The 22,999-nt window shown below is 44.0% G+C and overlaps 1 protein-coding gene across 1 annotated transcript; it reads right to left on the minus strand.

Annotated features, from left to right (window-relative positions):
• Positions 1–54: 54 nt before the first annotated feature.
• On the minus strand, positions 55–22,743 carry LOC138666904 (zinc finger protein OZF-like). Its single transcript, XM_069755085.1, has 6 exons — positions 22,608–22,743; positions 13,877–14,056; positions 13,671–13,794; positions 13,490–13,587; positions 13,203–13,293; positions 55–1,232 (listed from the first exon to the last, which is right to left on the minus strand). The coding sequence occupies exons 1-6, from the start codon at positions 22,683–22,685 to the stop codon at positions 286–288; spliced, it is 1,518 nt and encodes a 505-aa protein (XP_069611186.1). The 5' UTR covers positions 22,686–22,743; the 3' UTR covers positions 55–285.
• Between the last annotated feature and the right edge of the window lie 256 nt (positions 22,744–22,999).

Genomic DNA, 22,999 nt, shown 5'->3' on the forward strand with positions numbered 1-22,999 from the left:
GACGCTGCAGCGATCCGGATCGTTGTCGGTATCGCTGCAGCGTCGCTAAGTGTGACGGTACCTTAAGCTGAGAATCCAGGAGCTAAGGTGCCAGGATTGACACCTACCTCCAGCAAAAGCCCCTTTGTGCTTACAATTTTGTCAACTTTTGTCACCTAAACATAACTCTACTGCCTGATTCATTTCCCTTATTGATTATTTATTTCCTTCCCACTCTACATGAGTTTTTAGATGATGAAGGAGATATGATTCCCAAGAATAACATTTCCACATAAAAAATAGTTTCTACCCTGTATGAGTTCTTTGATGTTTAACAAGATTTGATCTCGAACTAAAACATTTCCCACATTCTGAACATGAAAATACCTTTTTTCCTGTGTGAATTTGATGATGCATAAGCAAACTTGATTTCTGGTTGAAACATTTCCCACATTCTGGACATGAATATGGCTTCTCTCCTGTGTGAATTCTTTGATGTTTAAGAAGATCTGATCTCTGCATAAAACATTTCCCACATTCTGAACATTTAAATGGCTTCTCCCCTGTGTGACTTCTGTAATGTGTAAGCAAGTTTGACTTATAGTTAAAACATTTCCCACATTCTGAACATGAAAATGGATTTTCTCCCGTGTGTATTCTTTGATGTTTAAGAAGATCTGGCTTCTTGAAAAAACATTTCCCACATTCTGAACATGAATACGGCTTCTCCCCTGTGTGACTTCTGTAATGTGTAAGCAAGTTTGACTTATAGTTAAAACATTTCCCACATTCTGAACATGAAAATGGCTTTTCTCCTGTGTGTATTCTTTGATGTTTAAGAAGATCTGGCTTCTTGAAAAAACATTTCCCACATTCTGAACATGAATACGGCTTCTCCTGTGTGTGACTTCTGTAATGTGTAAGAAAGTTTGACTTATGGTTAAAACATTTCCCACATTCTGAACATGAAAATGGCTTTTCTCCTGTGTGAATTCTCTCATGTATTAGCAATTTAGATTTATGTTTAAAATATTTCCCACATTCTGAACAGGAAAATGGTTTCCTCTCTGTGGGAATTATTTGATGTTCAACATAACTTTTTCCGCTTTTATTTTGCTTAACAGACTGTGATGAATCCAAATAGGTGACTGATTGAAAAGGCTCCGATGACTGGTTTTTACTCTGAAGGGCTGGAGGTAGAGCTGGAATAATGGCATGCTTTTCATAGGTATTCGGTTTGACACCACAGTCATCTGCCAAGAATAAAACTGATTTTATTATTTTTCAATATCAATGCCTTATATTTTACATAATTTCAACATACATAATTCTATACAACTCAAAAGTATAATGACACTATGACCTAAGACAGTGGTGAGCCACCTGTTCACATATCCCATGGTACTGAACCTCTAAAGTACAACTGACAAACATAATACACAAATTAACAAAAGCACAAGAAACAAGAGCCATCAAAATATCTGCACACCACCAAAGTTATGATAAAAATAATATAAGCTTTATTGGGAACATAATTAAAAACATCTAAAATCACACATAACCTCCGTGCAGATGCCCCTGTGAACACTGTATGCCAAAATATACATAGATATATAAACGTATGAAATCTTACAGACGTGTCCCTGCCCTCTGCACTTAATATTATTAATGTAACTATATATAGTCAAAATTTGAAATGAACACGCTGTATACAACCATATAACAACATATATGCACACAGTCAAGTGTAATACAAGCCACACAGCATGCAAATAGCATGCAACACCCCACCACAATATGCAGCTTCCAGCAAAAAAAACCCCTATGGACCCAGAGGAGCAGATAAAATAAACTGCCCTAGATATCCAAAGAAAGGGACAGGGGAAGATGTCCAAATATATACACTGAAATACCCTGCATAGTCTGATCCTAGGAGTGGTCAAAAGGTGAAAATAGTGCTGGAGAAAGCACCATAGGATAAATCCTGCTGCAGGAGGCTGTGAGGCTGAATAGTCACAGGGCAAATGCGACCGGAGGAGAAGCCCGGGCTTCTCCTCCGGTCGCATTTGCCCTGTGACTATTCAGCCTCACAGCCTCCTGCAGCAGGATTTATCCTATGGTGCTTTCTCCAGCACTATTTTCACCTTTTGACCACTCCTAGGATCAGACTATGCAGGGTATTTCAGTGTATATATTTGGACATCTTCCCCTGTCCCTTTCTTTGGATATCTAGGGCAGTTTATTTTATCTGCTCCTCTGGGTCCATAGGGGTTTTTTTTGCTGGAAGCTGCATATTGTGGTGGGGTGTTGCATGCTATTTGCATGCTGTGTGGCTTGTATTACACTTGACTGTGTGCATATATGTTGTTATATGGTTGTATACAGCGTGTTCATTTCAAATTTTGACTATATATAGTTACATTAATAATATTAAGTACAGAGGGCAGGGACACGTCTGTAAGATTTCATACGTTTATATATCTATGTATATTTTGGCATACAGTGTTCACAGGGGCATCTGCACGGAGGTTATGTGTGATTTTAGATGTTTTTAATTATGTTCCCAATAAAGCTTATATTATTTTTATCATAACTTTGGTGGTGTGCAGATATTTTGATGGCTCTTGTTTCTTGTGCTTTTGTTAGTTTGCATTATTAGCCATCAGTCTTGCACCCCCTTTATATATTATATCTGCATATTGCAGTGGTGCGTCAGCTATCCCATATGTTACATAATACACAAATGTAGAAAATTTTGAAGCAATAAAGGGAGGATTAATAATAATAATAATAATTTTATTTATATAGCGCCAACATATTCCGCAGCGCTTTACAAATTATAGAGGGGACTTGTACAGACAATAAACATTACAGCATAACAGAATAAAAGTAAACTTTATTACGTTACAATCGATAGCAACAGATAAAAATATACACCATGAAAACATGTAAGATTCTTAAAGGGGTATTCCCAGCTCTGATCATCTATCCCAATATGTAGTAGGTGTAACAATAATAATATGTCCAATTAAAATGTGGTATAATTCTTCTGACTTGCTATGTTGCTCACCCCTAGTGCAGGGCATGGCATTAGCTTATGTGTCCATGGTTACTACCACTCATATAGTGACCGTTAGTTGCTAGTGGTCATAACCATGGATGTCTAAACTACTGCAATGCCCTGGATATGGGTTAAGTGACAGAGAATCAGGAAAACTATACCATATTTATAATTGGAGGTATTTGCTATTATTAATACACATTATATTTTGGGATAGGATCTTGGAAATGGGGGTACCCCCCTTAAGGCCTCCGTCACACATCAGTGTCTCTGGTATGTTGTGACCGTTTTCATATGTACCGGAGACACTTAAACACGTAGACCCATTCAAGTGAATGGATCTGTTCACATGTCAGTGTGTTTCCACGGACTGTGTGTCTGTGGTCAAGGCACGCTGACATGACTGTTTTTTAGCAGCAGCACGGGCCACAAAACATTTAGCACACGTGCACACTGATGACACACAGATAACATCCGTGTGTCATCAGTGTGACACAAACCGGCACCTGAGAATCAGTGGTACTGTTCGTGCTGATCCCGGACTCCGGGTGTTAAAGACAGCTCACATCATTATCACAATAACATCACTAAAAAGCTTCAGCAAGTATCCAGAATTGCAGAACGGCGTTAGAAGAAAACGCATTCACAAGATGATTTCACTGCACTCAAACAAGCAACACTAGCATTCAAATCAGCTCTCACCTCTGCTAAACAGACCAACTTCACAACCCTGGTATCTTCCATATCCTACAACCCCAAACAGTTGTTCAACACTTAACTCCCTCCTCTGCCCACCACTGCCTCCTCCGAGTTCCCTAATTGTTGCCGAGGACTGTGCCACGCACTTCAAAAATAAGATAGACTAAACAAGGCAAGTCTTTGTTGTCCAACCACCACAACCCCTTTGAAGTTATGGGGTTTGGGCATTGGTCTGGCATACACTCTCCAAAATCTCTGAAGGGGAGCTTGCTCATCTTCTCTCCAAATCACACCTCACCACTTGTGCACTTGACCCCATCCCATCCCACCTCCTCTCCAACCTCACCGCCACACTAATCCCATCCCTAACCCATCTCTTCAACCTTTCACTAACTTCTGGTACCTTCCCTTCTGCCTTCAAACATGCCACAATCACACCTATCCTCAAAAAGCCATCCCTTGACCCAAGCGCTATGTCCAGCTATCGCCCCATATCTTTGCTCCCATTTGCTTACAAACTCCTTGAGCAGCATGTCCATGCTGAACTTTCCTCTCACTTTGCATCTAAAGGTACCTTCACACATAACGATTTCGTTAACGATATCGTTGCAACGTCACGCTTTTTGTGACGTACCAACGATCCCGCTAACGATCTCGTTGTGTGTGACAGCGACCAACGATCAGGCCCCTGCTGGGAGATCGTTGGTCGTTGGGGAATGATCAGGACCTTTTTTTGGTCGCTGATCACCCGCTGTCATCGCTGGATCGGCGTGTGTGATGCCGATCCAGCGATGTGTTAACTTGTAACCAGGGTAAACATCGGGTTACTAAGTGCATGGCCGCGCTTAGTAACCCGATATTTACCCTGGTTACCATTGTAAAATTTAAAAAAAAAACAAAAAAAAAAACAGTACATACTCACATTCCAATGTCTGTCACGTCCCCTGCCGTCAGCTTCCCTGCACTGACTGTCAGCGCCAGCCATAAAGCAGAGTACAGCGGTGACGTCACCGCTGTGCTCTGCTTTACGGCCGGCGCTGACACAGTCAGTGCAGTAAAACAGCCCAAACACCCTGATCATAGACACACCAGAGATTAGCACCACACCAGGAATAATATTAAAAAAACTGCTTTTATTACACAATTCAAGTAGCAACAATTAATTCATTAAAACATGTATCATATAAAATCAAATACTAGTACGCTCCACAGGACATATAGGAATGGTACAATAACAGCAAACCCAATATTACATCAATAGATACCGAACCAAAGTAAAAACTGTACTTTTTAAATGTGCTATATAAATGAAAAAATATATATTTCACAATTCACACAATATAAAGTGCAACATATTAAAAGGATTAGATTGCATATATATAAAAAGTGCATGCATGTAACCAGCAATCATAAGCCCTGCTGAAAAGTGCTGTGTGCCAAAAATAAAATACATATGCTCCTAAAGGTGCTTACATGCTCCAACAGTCCTGAGCCCAAAAAGTGCCAAGTGCTATGCATATAACCAGCAATCATAAGCCCGGCTAAAAAAATGCTTTGTGCCAAAAATAAATAACATATGCTCCTAAAGGTGCTTATATGCTCCAACAGTCCTGAGCCCAAAAAAGTGCTAAGTGTACAAAGTGCACGGAGGGGACCTACAATTATATTAATGTCGGTAAATACCTTTGGGTAGCTTAGTCCTGTGGTAACGCACCCCGACGCGCGTTTTGGACAATTTCCTTCGCTAATCCCGCCCCCTGCACAGTAGCTCCGCCCCACAACATCACCACATAATCCCGCCCCCCAACACATCACCACACATAATCCCGCCCCCCACCCCATTACCACACATAATTCCGCCTCCCACCACATTACCACACATAATCCCACCCCCCACCACATTACCACACATAATCCCGCCCCCCACCACATTACCACACATAATCCCGGCCCCCACCACATTACCACACATAATCCTGCCCCCCACACATTAAATTGTACCTGGTAGAAGTCAAGGAAAGATCTTTGAAAATGACGAAAATGACTATACATTTAATTGTGTTTACAGAGAAATTTTAACTTAATTTATGTTTTGTTATGAAATTTGTTTAGATGCTGGAATAAATAAAAAACGCACATCTTACTGAATCGTTTGTTTTTTATTTTACACTGTGAATAAAATGTATTATTAGTATTATTCAGATTTTTAATGATTATTATTATTAACTTCATTTTAAGCTAATTTAAGCGCTATTGAATGTTGTTATTATTTACTTTAGTTTAATCACCAGCAGCGTTAATTAGATAGCAATGAGCGTACCGAGCGTTAGCTGGCTGGAAACAGCTAGTATATATTATATTATATACACATATATACATATACATATATACATACATATATATAGATAGATGACAAGCCGGCAATTTATCAGCGACGTACAGTAAAATCACAGCAGGACCCGACATAATAGAATAGAGAGAATAGATAGATTACATATAGTATGTACACATAGAATAGATCGATATAAAGATGTCAGTCACATATATAAGTAGTACAATGCGCGTGCAGTTTAATGTACATGTATTTAATTAAATTATTATTTTTCTGAAAAAATTGCATGGGCTTAATTTTCATAACCAGCAGAGGGAAAGCTGACAGTTGTGGCCTGATGTTTATAACCTGGGGAGGGGGTAAAATCCATAGAGCTTCCCAGGCTATTAATATCACCTCTCAGTTGTATACTTAGCCTTTACTGTTTATTGTAATGGGGGACCCCTCCAAAAATTACGTAGGATAACTCTATAATTAACCTCTTAATCCCAGAGGTATTTTCGTTTTTGAGTTGTCGTTTTTCGCTCCCCTTCTTCCTAGAGCCATAACTTTTTTATTTTTACCATGTCGTGTACTAGAAAATGGGAAAAAAATTCCAGGTGCAGTGAAATTGCAAAAAAAGTGCAAGGCCACACTTGTTTTCTGTTTGGCTTTTTTACTAGGTTCACTAAATGATAAAACTGACCTGCCATTATGATTATCCAGGTAATTATGAGTTCATAGACACCAAAGAGGTCTAGGCTTTTTTTTTAATATAAAATATAAGTAAGCAACTAAGGGCGCAGCACACAGTCTCGAGTCTCTGCAGCACACAAAGGGACAATACCACCCTATTTGTCCAGTATAAAACGATTTGTAAAAGAGAAATTTATATTTGCGCTAAGAAACTGAGAACACTTAAAAAAAAAAAAATCCAACCTAATATGGGAATAAAACTATGCAATATAAAAGGAAGAGAAAACCTTGATACTCAGATAAAACCAAAACAGAAAATATCAAATTACCTCTCTGAAAAAGGATAGCGGCGAACGAATGATGTCCTAACTGAGAGCAGTACATTGATTCCTTCGTCAGGGATGGTCCGGTTAGCAGAATGGGCGCTTATATATCATGCAGCTGGTTGGAGTCCTGTATTATGCATTGAAAGCAAACAATTCTATTTCGCTATTCAAGCCATTGGCTATAAGAGTGTTCATTTCAAAATCCACCTGCTCTCTTCTCGTGACATTTGGTGAATAAAATTGCCCTTTCTCCAACTCTTTTTAACTATTTTGATTCCAGTGACTATGATATCTTTAATTGAGCCCCATGATACTTTGCAAAGTGTTGTGATAAAGGATGGCCCATGAATTTATTGCAAATATTGCGTAAATGCTCTGCAATTCTTACACTCATTGGGCGTATAGTTCGCCCTATGTATAATTTTCCACAGGGGCATTTCATACCATAAATTACCCCCTGGGTGGCGCATGTAATAAAGTCCTTGATGCCAACTTCCTTGGACTGGTTGGCAATGGCAAATTGATTTTTGGTGCCTAGGTTTTTTACACTATAGGCATCTTTTACATGGAAAAAAACCACAAGGAAGATGTTGCGGATCTAGGATGTTCTGGTAATGATTCCCCAATGACCTTATCCTCCTTTAGGATACTCCAATGTTTATATACAATCCTTTTCACGATTTTACTGTTGGAATTGTACTGAGTTATAATAGGGACTTCCTCATTTGTCAAATAATTCCTGGTTTTCTTCTTATGTTGGAGTAATTTTTCACGTGGTAATTTTTCCACCAGCTCTCTCGTTTGTGTCAACAAGGTCTTAATCATATCCTTTATGATGGAACCGTTCAATTAAAGTATCAGCCTCTACGTCAAAGTCATTTGGTTTTGAACAGTTCCTATGAGCTCTTATGAATTAGCTTTTAGGGACATTCATAAGCCAACTCAGAAGATGGCAACTCTCCAAAGAAATGCAGTTGTTGGAATCTGTGGGTTTATGGTAGGTTTGAGTTTGAATTGTAATATTCCTCTATAAAAATTTTCAAATCTAAAAATTAATTTCTTTGGTGCTGGTGGGAGCTGTAAAATTTAAAAAACAATATTGATTTTATTTAATTCATTAATAAAATCGGACAATAAAATGGGACCACTAGACCAAATAAAAACAATGTCATCAATAAAACGCTGCCATAGGACCAGGTTTGCCCCCATTGAGCCACCCTGGTAGATGGTTTTCTGCTCCCACCTGCCCACATACAGGTTGGCGTAACTGGGGGTGAACCTGGTCCCCATGGCAGTCCCCCACTGCTGGGAGTAATAGTGCATCCCAAACCGAAAGTAGTTGTGGGTTAGTATAAACGCTATACAATCCACAACAAAGGCAATCTACTCCTCAGGTGTAGTCCAAACTTTGAAAAAAATAAAAAATAAAAAAATTGTGCCATTTTCCGATTTCCATAGCGTCTCCATTTTTTGTGGTCTGGGGTTCGGTGAAGGCTTATTTTTGCGTGCTGAGCTGACGTTGTTATTGATACCATTTTGGTGCAGATAAGATCTTTTGATCGACCATTATTGCATTTGAATGCAATGTCACGGCGACCAAAAAAATGAAATTCTGGCGGTTTGGCTATGCCGTTTAGCGATCAGGTCAATCCATATTTTTTTTAATAGATCTGAACGCGGCGATACCAAATGTGTGTATGTTTGGGGCTTTTTCATTGTTTTATTCTGAATGGTGGCGAAAGGGGGTGATTTGAACTTTTATATTTTTTTTATATTTAAAATTTTTTATTTTGGTGTGCTTAAACAGCCTCCATAGGAGACTAGAAGCTGTCATAACCCGATCGGCTCTGCTACATAGAGGCGATGATCAGTTCGCTTCTATGTAGTAGAATTACTCACTTGCTATGAGTGCCGACCACTGGGTGGCGCTCACAGCAAGCCGGCAGTGACAACCATAGAGGTCTCTAGGAGACGTCATGCCGACCCATGATCACGTGACGTGGGTCACCGGTGGGTGGATTTCCAGCGCAATTGTCGTAAGCACTTGTTAACCCCTTTCTGACATCCGATGTACTATCCCGTCCATGTGTCCTGGGCCCGTCTGACCATGGAAGCGTTCCAGAGTTCTAACCTCATAAAGGGACAGTGGTCAGAATTGTAAAAATTGGCCCGATCGTTAACGTGCAAACCACCCTCGGGGGTTAAGGGGTTAAGGAAGTCTGTCATTCTTTAAATTAAAGACTTTATTCTGGGTGTGTGCGGTATTTTTTATACAAATTTGACTATGGGGTTAGTAATGGGGACTTCTTAAAGACGCCTCTCCATTACTAACCTCTGGGCTTGATGTCACCTGACAATAGAAAGGTGACATCAATCCCCCCCCCAACTATCACCCCACTTGCCACCGCACCGTAGAAAGTGAGAAGAGTGGGGGTAAGTGCCAGAATTGGTGCATCTTATATATGCGCCATTTCTGGGGCTGCTGGGAGCTGATGGTTTCAGTCTGGAATGGGGAGAAATGTCCATGGTACCTTCGTAGGCTATTAATATCAGCCCGCAGCTATCTGCCAAGCCTTTGCTGGTTATTAATTATAGGGGCACTTTACATCATTATTTTTAGGAGGCCCCCATTTTAATAACCAGGAGAGGCTAAGTATACAGCTGTTAGTTGATATTAATATCCTGGGAAGCTCCATGGGTATTACCCCCTTCCTAGACTATGAACATCTGCCCCCAGCTGTCTGCTTTCCCTCTGCTGGTTAATAAATTGTCGGGGGACCCCACACCAGTTTTTTTCAGATAATAATTTAGTAAGTAATAAAATACATGTAGAGTAAGCTGCACACACCGTAGTAATTCTATATGTGACTGACATTTTTATATCTAATAAAATTCTGTTGAGTTACGCTGTGATTTTACTGTACGCAGCAGATGAATTGCCGGCTTTTCAAAGGAAATGGGTGTGTAAAAATCGGACCGCACTTGCATGGTCCAAGTGACGTATGATATTTTTCTCTCACCCAGTGACTTGCATTGCCGAGTGTCATCCGAGATACAAGGACAGTCGCAGCATGTTCACAGAATAACACTATTTAGACAGCGGGGGCTGAATACAACTCTCAATATTGTCCCCTACTCCCGCTGATCGCAGGCAGAGCAGAGCACAATGATGTGAGCTGTCTGTAACACCCGGCGCCGGGGATCAGCGCAAACAGTACCGCTGATTCCCAGGTGCAGGTACGTGTGATTCTGATGCAACACATCTGTGCCACACGTATGAAACATATCTCCGGGCCAGACAAAATTGTTGGCACTTTGTCAAAATTTGCTTCCGGCCATGACTGTATCTATAATGCTATGATGTAGTATTGGACGCGTCCTTGTGTACGAAGCCGATATAGACTGCGCCTGCACAGTGTGGCCAATGTCAGAAGGACACATCCAGCATTAATAGAGGTGACAGGGAGGACAACGAGAATGGCGCAATCTCTGGCGCTATTTTATAGAAGACAAAATCGTACACAGTGTCTTCAACAAAATGTAAAAATATTTAACGCAGACAATACGTAGCAGGGGAGCGGGGGAAAGGTGAATTGTTTTTTTGTTTGTTCGTTTGTACTGTATATATGTATGTATATAAAAACAGCTGCACATGCAGGATGGGGGAGCAAATAATAAGATGGGGGACATATACCAAACAAGGGGAGCACATACCAAGGTCGAAGGAGCATATACCAGGATGGGAGAGCATTTTCCAGGATGGGGGAGCATATACCAGGATGAGGGAGCATATACCAGGATGAGGGAGCATATACCAGGATGAGGGAGCATATACCAGGATGGGGGAGCATATACCAGGATGGGGGAGCATACACCAGGATGGGAGAGCATATACCAGGATGGGGGGAGCATACACCAGGATGGAGGAGCATATACCAGGATGGGGGGAGCATACACCAGGATGGGGGGAGCATATACCAGGATGCAGGAGCATATACCAGGATGGGGGGAGCATATACCAGGATGGGAGAGCATATACCAGGATGGGAGAGCATATACCAGGATGGGGGAGCATATACCAGGATGGGGGAGCATATACCAGGATGAGGGAGCATATACCAGGATGGGGGAGCATATACCAGGATGGGGGAGCATATACCAGGACGGGGGAGCATATACCAGGATGCGGGAGCATATACCAGGATGGGGGAGCATATACCAGGATGGGGGAGCATATACCAGGATGGGGAGCATATACCAGGATGGGGGAGCATATACCAGGCTGGAGAATATACTAGGATGGGGGAGCATATACCAGGCTGGAGGAGCATATACCAGGATGGGGGAGCATATACCAGGATGGGGGAGCATATACCAGGATGCGGGAGCATATACCAGGCTGGGGGAGCATATAACAGGCTGGAGGAGCATATACCAGGCTGGAGGAACATATACCAGGCTGGAGGAGCATATACCAGGCTGGAGGAGCATAAACAAGGATGTGGGACCATATATCAGGACTAGCTATTGAACCCGTTCTACGAGGATTTTTATTGGTACATTTTTGTGCTATGTTAAAGGGAACCTGTCACCAGAAATAACGTTGTTAACCTGCAAATATGCAGTCAATATGCAGGTTAACAGTGTTATTATGGGGACTGGCGCCCGCATGCAGGCGTGGATAAAATTATCTTTATTCTCACTAGTATGGTCATTTCTGAAAAGTTTGCTCATCAAGATGTTTATTCTTCCCAAGGGAGCTCATACATCTCATCACGTAAGGTAGGTATTAATAATCAATTGTGTACAGAAGGTATAGGGAAACACCTTTGTACATAGAAGAACTTCATTTGCTGCCTTGTCACGTCTCCCCATGACTACTCTGTAACGTTCTTGTACTGGCATGCTCCTGCACTGTCACTTTTCTAACCAGCCTTCACAATATAGTCCATGGTTGCGCTGGTGGAGATGCTGCACTAGGGACGTAATAGCAATGGGCCAGGTCTGAATGCTATCAAAAAATCTAATGTGAAACTAAATAGGGAAAAAAAATAATAAGAAAAGAAGGATGAAAAATAAGAAAAAAAAAAAAATGTTAATAATAAACTGGACTAATAGCAGTGAGCTACAGTTAAAGCGGGTGTAAGAACTAAATATGATGTAGATGAATGGATTGGGATTTGTGATGCTATAAAAAAGATATATGTGTGGCACCAAAGATCCTGAAGATAAGGATCGCTCCCGTAGGGGATAGATAGTTTCACATTAGATTTTTTGATAGCATTCAGACCTGGCCCATTGCAATTACATCCATCGGCATATGTATTTATATCCCTGCATTACCTTACAGACACTTAGGAGCAGAGCGCATGCGCGGATCACGGACATGGCAGGATGATGGCAAGCGGACTGCAGTGGAGCGACGTACCTACATCATCTAAACAGATGACTGGGTCGTCGCGCTTACATGATCGCAACCCATCTCCACCTTCAGCATAAGTCTGTTGGACCCGCGCATGCGCCGCATACTCCAGCTCCTGCATTGTTTACATTCCTTTAGCGGTACCATGGATACATCATTACTTTATGTAATCACGGCGGTGTCCGGAAGTGACGATACATCGGGTCCTCCATAATCGCACCACATCTAATTAGCGCGGAATTCACTGTTATTTAAACTGGCCTTCCCTCTGCCTAGACACGCCTCCCGAGGAAGCATTGCGAAACGCGCGTCGAGGCAGGGGACGCCAGGGATCTCCACATGGCCAACATTAGGTAATGTGTCATTCATACCTTACTCGTTTTTACGGTATCATTGCATTCAAACTTATCTGACATTCTATCAGGAGTACACTTCCAACTAAGTGTTTCCCCAGTGAAAGACAAGCATGCTTATACAGCTAGTATTTAGTTTAGCACATGGGGCATGATTGAGAATCCTCCTTTTGTGGTATATCAGTGGAGCTAATGTGAATAAGTTGTTGTAATGAATTATCGCTGCAGCTATCGTTAGTGGTACACAACCCCTTTTCATTTAGGGGTGTTGTTTTTTAGGGGCAACATTTTGTGAATTAAACATATAATTAAAGTAGAATCTGGGACTTCTCTGTATTTAGTGGTCACTATTCACCTGTGTAGTCATATGTAGGAATCTCCTCTTTACACCGCTCATCACCCCTCACATATGTCTCTGTAGTATTAATATGGGTCAGATCTTCACCCTGAAACAAATATTGTAAAAGTCACAGACAGATGGAGAAGTCACATCTATGATCAGCTCTAATCCTGCCATCTCCACCGTTCTCATTACACAAGTATAAAATATAATACTGGTGGATAAAACAAGACTGAGCACAAGACCTTCACAGCCGTCTACATATCATAGGGGAGATCTCCTGACACCTTCTCTCCATCTACCTGATGAACCTGAGGAACATTGAGATCTTCTTGTTTACAGTCTTGTGGAGGAAGAGGACGGGGACATCTCTCTGATGTTGTCCTCTTACTGGATAGATCTGGAGGAAACACATACAGGCACTGAATTCATTCTTTACATAGAGATAATTATAGGCCGTGTGTATTTAGTCCTGTCTATTACCTGGTGATGTGAGGGGCTGGGGAACCTCCATCATGACATCCTTATATACATCTTTTTGTCCTTCTAAATACTCCCACTCCTCCATGGAGAAATAGACGGAGACATCCTGACACCTTATAGGAACCTGACACATACAATGACACCGTCATCCCCCGATCCCTTCATAGCGTTACTGTATAATCTCCCAGCATTCCCAGCAGTGTCACCTCTCCAGTCACCAACTCAGTCATCTTGTAGAGAAGTTCTAGGATCTTCTGGTCATTGATGTCCTCATGTTTTAGGGGGTGAGGTGGAGGCCCCGTGATTGGGCTCAGTGGTCTTCCCCAACCCTCAGACACAGGGTCCTGACAGGGCTCACTAGAGGTCTTCTTCACTACTGTGTAATCCTGGTTATGGAGAGACATATTAATAAATCACACTACAGACATTTCCAGAGTCCTCACCTCTCCATGTTCTGTCCATCTGTTTTTCACATAGATAATAATGCTGTAGTAAAAAGAAGCCATGATATATCTGGAGAACTCTTGCGGGAGCTGCATTGATGAGGAGAGGTTGCGATCTGCTGGTGAGCCAAAATCAAGTGGAACAAAAGTTTACTGGAAAGTTTGCAGAGGGGGTGACATTGCGTACTTGACTGGATCAGGTGACCCACAGGAAAGACTTCGCTGGTATAAAAGCCTTACGCGCCCATCCACAAGGATATTTGGCACCAGGGAAGGGAGCTGGGCAGACGTGCACCAGAGACACCACTGAGACCAGTGTGGCAGGCCTCAGAGGGGAGTCTATGCCACCCAGATGTCAGTAACTGTCCGGCAAGCTCTGGATTTCCCAGAAGATATCCCAAAGAATGGCTTACAGTGGTCACAGCCAGAAGGTGCGCCCTACGCTGGTCAAGTCTCCGAGGCCCAACTATGCCCGTCAAGAGCTGAAGCCCAGTCCTCTCCGCCTTGCGCCTGAGAGACATCGGCTGGCGGTCAAACAGAGAAGACCTATGCAGAGACTGCAACAGGAGAGGCACGCCTGTGATCAGGGGCGGATTATAATGGGGTCAATCTGGGCGGTAGCCCAAGGCCCAGTGGTGTGGGGCGGATACTCATGAGGTCAGGATGGGAGAACATATGGCTGAAGCCAGGAATGAGATACACGGGGCCAGGATGGGGGATATTCTAATTGCCATACAATTAAGGGATATTATTACTGCAGTGAGGTATTTATTTTATTTTTTGAGGACACTGTTTTAAATGGGGGGCGGTTCTGTTACTGTGCATAGAGTGACACTATGTCGCCTCTTTTTCTTCATGTGGTGTAATGTAGAAGTTGGGAAAAATTAAGTAATGGGTTCTGCAAGCGGAGCTCGAGATATCTGTGTTATTTCCTGCAGAGACAAGTCCTGGCTGGATGAAGTGATGGCGGTCTGTGCTGGATGAAAGATGAAGGACTTCACTTAGAGGCCGCCGTCACACTTGCGAGTTTTACGGACGTAAGAGCGCAGAAACTATGTCCGTAAAACTCGCATAACATACGGCACAATTATTCTCTATGCCCCTGCTCCTATCTGCCGTATTTTACTGATCAGTATTATACGGCTTTCTACGGCCGTACAAAATCGCAGCATGCTGCGTTTGTCACCGTATTGCGCAAATAAAACGTCAATGAAAGTCTATGGAAGCCCCAAAAATACGGATTACACACGGACCAGCAGTGTGACTTGCGAGGAATACGCAGCGCTGTTAGAGAGAAAAACCGGTAATTCAGTGCGGTGTACAGTAAAATCACACTGACAGCTTACAGTAGAATAGGTAGAATAAATGTGGACACATAGAATAGGTATATATATATATATATATATATATATATATATATGTCAGTAGACACATATATGTATATATATTATTACTTCATACAGCGCTAGATAGCTTTAAAGCCGGTAATTCAATTACCGGCTTTTGCTATCTCCTTCCTAAAACCCGACATGATATGAGACATGGTTTACATACAGTAAACCATCTCATATCCCCATTTTTTTTGCATATTCCATATTACTAATGTTAGTAGTGTGTATATGCAAAATTTGGCCGTTCTAGCTATTAAATTAAAGGGTTAAATGGCGGAAAAAATTGGCGTGGGCTCCCGCACAATTTTCTCCGCCAGAGTAGTAAAGCCAGTGACTGAGGGCAGATATTAATAGCCTGGAGAGGGTCCATGGTTATTGCCCCCCCTCCCCCGGCTAAAAACACCTGCCCCCAGCCACCCCAGAAAAGGCACATCTGGAAGATGCGCCTATTCTGGCACTTGGCCACTCTCTTCCCATTCCCATGTAGCGGTGGGATATGGGGTAATGAAGGGTTAATGCCACCTTGCTATTGTAAGGTGACATTAAGCCAAATTAATAATGGAGAGGCGTCAATTATGACACCTATCCATTATTAATCCAATACTAGTAAAGGGTTAAAAAATACACAAACACATTATTAAAAATTATTTTAATGAAAAAAATCACAAAGGTTGTTGTACTAATTTATTCTACGCTCAATCCACTCACTGAAGACCCTCGATCTGTAACTAAAAAAAAATAATAAACCAACAATATACATACCTTCCGAGGATCTGTCACGTCCAACGATGTAAATCCATCTGAAGGGGTTAAAATATTTTGCAGCCACGAGCTCCGCTAATGCAGCTGCTCATGGCTGCAAAACCCCGGAGAATGAAGGTAAAGTAGGTCAATGACCTATATTTACCTTCATTTGCGGTGAGGCGCCCTCTGCTGGCTGTTCCTAGATCGTGGGAACTTTCCTAGAAAGCTCCCTGGCTCGAGATCATAAGAGGGCGCCCTCTGCTGGTTGTCCTCATATGAACAGCCCGGGGCCCTGGCTACCCTTAATCCATCCCTGCCTGTGATTGAGGATGAACAGCGCGAGAAAGCAGGGCTGTCACTTCCAGCTATCATCAACAGTAACGGGGTCGGCTGGGACTAGGAGTACAGGTCGGGAGGCAGTCGGTGACCCCTGCTAGAACCAGGGCTTTAAGTGAGAACTCACGTGGTGACTCCCAAGACTGGGTGCATCACCTTTATAAAAAGGACACTAACATTAACTAGTGAAAGAATTACTTGTTTATTCTAAACCTGTTGTTATTCCCTCTACTGTTACATTGCATAGCTACTAACACTAATTGTTTAAAAGTCACTGTTGTATATAAATAGCATTATATCAACCCTTGGCTGTCTCCACCTCGTGATCTCTGCTCGTTGTATCCAGACAACCGCATTACTTTTGGTGTATTCCGCAGGATGCAACATTCAGGCACAGAGATGGCAGTTCACTCTGTGACCAAGCCCGGCAAGGGAAATATAACCTTGGGGGCTATGCTCAGCAACCTTCCAAAGTTCACACGGAGCAGCATGTCGCTGTGGGACTGGGCAGAGATGCTGAAAAGCATGCTATGCATGTATCCCCTGACCCCTTCCATTCAGGCCAAGTTAACCCTCCTGACCCTTGATGGGGAGGCCCGGCAGACGGTTATGTACCGCCCACCTAGGGATTTTGAGACTGTAGAAAAGATGATAAAAATCTTGGAGGATATGCATGGTGACACCACGGACCTAAGGCACCTCCGCAAGCGGTTGTTTCAGCGAGTCCAAGGGGAAAGTGAGACCATTGCTCAGTTTGTTAATGCATTGCAGGAACTATTGGCCCATATCCCCTAGAACAGAGGTCCCCAACTCCAGTCCTCAAGGCCCACCAACAGGTCATGTTTTCAGGATTTCCTTAGTCTTGCCCAGGTAATAATTGCATCACCTGTGCAATGCAAAGGAAATCCTGAAAACATGACCTGTTGGTGGGCCTTGAGGACTGGAGTTGGGGACCTCTGCCCTAGAACACTCAAGACAGGCACAAAGGACTGGGTCTCTTGGATTAAGTGATTCGGGACCAACTCGTTGCTGGACTGAAGGACTTCTTTCTGAAGCAGATCTTCAAGGAGAGCCCATGCCTGAATCCTGATCTGGGTTTCCTTGAGGTAGGGGTCAGAGTTACAGTCTTGGAGAAAGAGACCCCTGTTCTCATCGCCGCTGTTCGGAGTCATGAAGTGGTCACCCCTGAGTACGACTGAGCCCAACTGGGTGCAGCAATATATCAAGAGATTTGTGACATTCGAGGTGAGCTGTCCGAATCAAGAAAGGTGGAGACGGGGGCGCCAGTTAAACTATTGTGCCCCACTGTCGAGGAGCATACCATGGGGTTTCGAGCCTCAGAGGGTGGAAGAGAGAATTCTGAGAATATTGGCTCCAAGAGACCCATTACCTGGACTGAATGCAATGGGCAAAGCATTCACTGCTTGATGGACAAGGGGTCTCAGGTGAACACAATGTCTGAGGCATATTTCCCGAGTCATTTTGCCAAAGTTGCTTGCTCCAGAACAGAACACACCACTCGACTGGTGGTGGCTAATCACCTGCCTATCCCAGTAGCAGGAGCAGTCTGGGTGTCTGTCCGGGAAGGATCTGGACAGGAATAGTGTTGACAAAGGGGTCTGGAGGCAGAGGACTCATTGTAACCCTGGGCATGAATGTGCAAAAAGAGGTGGGACAATTCTTAGCTGAGGGCCCTGATAAAAACAGATGGACCCGTGCCACTCGTGACCCGGCAAGTAAAAAGGTGTTCCAGCAACTAGTGTGAGTCAGCGAAATTCAGAAGTTACCCACTGCCTTCCATTATCTTGGCAAAGTATGGATACCGTCCGAAGCCACAGTGACACTGCCAGTGGGACAGACTGTACTCACTATGCCAGTACTGTCCCATGTATCCTTAGAGGGTGTGGAAGTCCATATTGAGCCTATAGATGGAGAAGAAGCGATTTCCGGATTACTGGTTGCCCGCACCCTGGCTACCGTGCGACAGGAACGAATACCTGTGCGCTGTACAAACATAAGTGGAGCAAGTCTACAGTTGATGCCCCGACAAGAAGTGTCTCAAGTTTATATAATGCCGGAAGATCTCCCCAGAGCTGATGCTATAGGACTGACACCTGTGGGAAGAGACCCATGGACCAGAGCGGTGTCGCTTGATAGTCAGTAAAGCCAAAGCGAACCACTGGCTGGACTTCACCTCTTGGAACAGATGGAGGACAACCTCACAGAGTTTTCCTCAATGTAAGGGTACCGTCACACTATACCATTTCGATCGCTACAACGGTACGATTCGTGACGTTCCAGCGATATCGTTACGATATCGCTGTGTCTGACACGCAGCAGCGATCAGGGATCCTGCTGAGAATCGTACGTCGTAGCAGATCGTTTGGAACTTTGATCTCCCGCTGTCATCGCTAGATCGGTGTGTGTGACACCGATCTAGCGATGCGATCCAGCGATGCGTTCGCTTGTAACCAGGGTAAACATCGGGTAACTAAGCGCAGGACCGCGCTTAGTAACCCGATGTTTACCCTGGTTACAAGCGTAAAACTAAAAAAAAACAAACAGCACATACTTACATTCTGGTGTCAGTCAGGTCCCTGCGGATCTGCAGTAAATTCGCAACGTGTGCACATAGCCTCAGACTGACGAATGTACCAGGAACCTTTCAGAGGTTGATGGAAAGATGCCTCGCAGACCTGAACTTTGAAGCCCCTTTGATCTATCTGGATGACAATCATTTATTCTGCCACGTTTGAAGAATATCTTCACTGGCTGGAGCAAGTGCTGGAGCGGCTTCAAAGACACGGATTAAAAATAAAGCCCCTGAAGTGTCACTTATTCAAGTGGAAAATTGAACACCTGAATCACACAATGTCTAGTGAGGGAGATAACCCACCGCAGAGAAGGTGGCTGCAGTACTGAAGTGGCCCACGCCTACCGACCTGAGAAAAAACTGTGAGCATTCCTAGCGCTGGGCTGGATATTACCGTAGTTTCATAAGGGACTACGCCAAGATTGCGGTACCACTCAACTAGTTGTTGTGGGCACGGCTGGGGGAGCCAAACGTCAACCCATTCAATGGGAACAATGACAAGAGGAAGCATTTCAGGTATTGAAGATGGAATTGACAGATGCCCCAATCTTGGCCTACCCTGACTTCTCACAGCCCTTTGTGCTGTACACCAATAGAAGCATATAAGGACTCAGGGCACTATTGGCTCAGGTACAATAAGGAAGAGAGTGGGTGATCACGTATGCCAGTAGGTCACAGAGAGAGAAGAATCCAGACAATTAAAATTTGTTTAAACTGAAGTTTCTGGTGCTGGTATGGGCCATGACTGAGAAACTCACTGTGTATTTGTCGGGGTCAGAAATACAGGTGTGGACAGACAACAACCCCCTGGCTCGTCTAGAAAATGCAAAGCTGGGAGCTCTAGAATAGAGGTGGCTCGCAAGGACGTCTAAATACCAGTACAAGATCTCCTATTGGTCTCAGAATACGCATGCAGATGCCTTGTTCCGAATCACCCAAGCCAGACCAAAGACAGACATAGATGAAGAGCTTGAGACTGATGAGATCGCAGATTTTAGGCAATTCGCTGCGGCTGTAGTAACCGCTCAGGAGTCTAGAGAAGAGCCCAGACCCAATCAAATTTTTGGCCGCTCAAGGGACCAGTGGATACACCTGCAACAGTCCGATCTGGTGCTGGCAAGGCTGAGAAAGTGGGTCGCCCTGGTGCAAAGGCCTGATCAGGAAGCTAGGGCTGCTTTGCCCCCAAGTATCCTGAAGATCTTGGGCCAGTGGGAAAGGCTCTTCCTGAAAGATGAAATCCTTTGCCGAAAGATTGAACTCCCTTGAGAATTCAATGTTACCTGGCAAGTAGTGGCTCCAGAAGCGCTGATAGTACAGCTGGCTAAAGAAGCTCAAGAGAGGGGTGGCCACTTCGGTGTAGAGAAGAAATTTCAGTGAATTGCAACGACTGGTGTACTGGCCTCAATTGCGGCAGAAGGTTGAAGGAGTTTGCCAAATATGTCACTGATGTGAGCTGAACAAACCTTGGAACAGAGGGCTCCTATTTAGGCTATTCGAACCTCTGCACCATTAGAGGTCCTGATGATTGACTAGCTGATGATAAGAACATCATATAATGGCTATGGATATTGCTTGGTGATGACTGATCTCTTCACCAAGTTCGCGGTGGTGACTCCCACCCTGGATCAGACAGCCAAAGCTCCAGCCAGAGCCATCTGTCAGGACTTCATTCGCATATATGGATGCCCAAAGTGCATTCCTTCTGACCAAAGGGGCCTTATTCCAGGGGCAAGTGATGGATGAACTGTATTGTATCTAAGGAATTGACAAATTGAGAACCTGGTTGAGCAGAAGTTTCGGGAAGTGGAATATTCAAGTCAATCTCCAGTGTCAGGAGGACAACTTCAGCCAGGGGACTGTGTACTGGTGCAGGCCAAACAACCCGGGAACAAGCTGGATCATCATTGAGAGGCGGTACCCTACCAAGTGGTGAGGAAATTGCACCCAAATAACTCAGTCTACAAGGTTTTCCTGAGGGAGATGATGTCGTGGCACCTCGGGTGTTGCACAGAAATAAGCGGTGACCCTGGTCTTCTGCAGCAGAGAACCGTAACACGGCAGGGCCCCCAACAGAAGTGGCTGAGGTCACACAAAGTGGAGTCATAGAGGAGGAATGGCTTGCAGGGCTGATGAGTACATTGGAGATGCCGTTGCCACTGTCAAGTGTTAGAGAAAACTAACTTCAAGTCAATTTACCAGCTCCAGTGGCTGAGTCTCCAAGTATTCAAGACACGCCTCTATAGGAAGACCTCAGGTGGACTGAGCTGGCCAACGCTGGAATTTTCCCCAAATGTCTGGTCCCACATACAGCAGAAAACGAAGGGATGTGTTCAACTGTTGGACGAACTCGGCATACCTGTGGGGAAACTTCGAACTCAAAAGAATTCCTCTCAACCAAGGACTGGCAAGCAAAAAGGGGGGAGAAATGTAACAAGACGCCATGACATATCTGGAGGACTCTTGCAGGAGGTGCCATTGATGAGGAGAGGCTGGCCAGCTGAAATCAAGTCGGACCAAAGTAAGCTTGAAGGTTTGCAAGGGGAGTGACCTCATGTGCTGGACTTGATCAGGTGACCCACAGAAAAGACTTTCCTGCTATAAAAGCTCTGCGCACCCATCCATGAGGAGATTTGGTGCCAGGTAAAGGAAGCTGGGCAGACATGCTCCAGAGACATCACTGAGACCAGCGTTGCAGGCCTCAGTGGGGAGTCTACGCCACCTAGGTGTTGTTCACCCGTCTAGCAAGGTCCAGATTCCCCAGAAGATATCCCCAAGAACAGCGTTCACTGGTCAGAGCCAGAAGCTGTGCCCTGCGCTGGTCAAGTCTCTGAGGCCCGACTACGCCTGTCAAGAGCTGATGCCCAGTCCTCTCCGCCTTCTGCCTGAGAGACTTCAGCCGATGGTCAAACCGAGAAGACCCATGGGGATACTGTGACAGGAGAGGCAAGCCTGCAATTGTGGAGGAACAGTGCAAGTGAGCAGGGCCATCACTTCCAGCTATGATCAAAGGTACCGGAGTCAGCTGAGATTAGGATTACAGGTTGGGAATGGGCTGGTTGGTATATGGGAGGCTCAATGGGCTTTAATAGACTACATCAGGAAGAGACTTGTGGCCTAGCAAGAAAACTCTGTGACCCCCACTAGGGCCAGAGCTTTGAGTGAACTCACGTGCTGATGATCAAGACTAGGCGCACCACCTTTGTGAAAAGGACACCAACGTGAACTAGTGAAAGACTTTCTTGTTTATTCTACAAGTTTTATATTCCCTCTACTGTAAAACTGCATAGCTACTAACACTAATTGTTTAAAAGTCACTGCTGCATATAAATAGCATTACATCAACCCCTGGCTGTTTCTGCCTCTTGATCTCTGCTTGTTGCATCCAGACAACTGCATTACAATGTAATTTAACGTCATCAGAATCTCTCACCTCTCCAGTAAGCTGGAAGAGGATCTCTAGGGTGAGCTGTAATATCCTCTCCACCATGTTGTCTCTGTCCATATCCATCCTTGAACGTCAGGGCAGATTTTGTAGTAGATGTCAACGTAAAGATAAAATTTCTCAGGAACCTGAATGGAAAGGAGGTGAGATTATGTACAGTAATACGAAATACTATGGGGAAAAAAACAACAAATTACTGGGTTGGTGCTGCTAGTTGAGAGCAATAACCTAAAATGTAGAGTTCAGACTGTAACACCATTACAGGCGCCTCTTCATGGTCTTCCCTTTCCCTCCATGCAGCGACACCGTGTTCCTCTCCCTCCATGCAGGGATGCCGGCATATTGACTGCCCCAGCCAAGCAGCGTGGTCCCCGGCATGT

This window comes from Ranitomeya imitator, chromosome 2, assembly GCF_032444005.1.
Source record: "Ranitomeya imitator isolate aRanImi1 chromosome 2, aRanImi1.pri, whole genome shotgun sequence".
Lineage (NCBI taxonomy): Eukaryota > Metazoa > Chordata > Amphibia > Anura > Dendrobatidae > Ranitomeya > Ranitomeya imitator.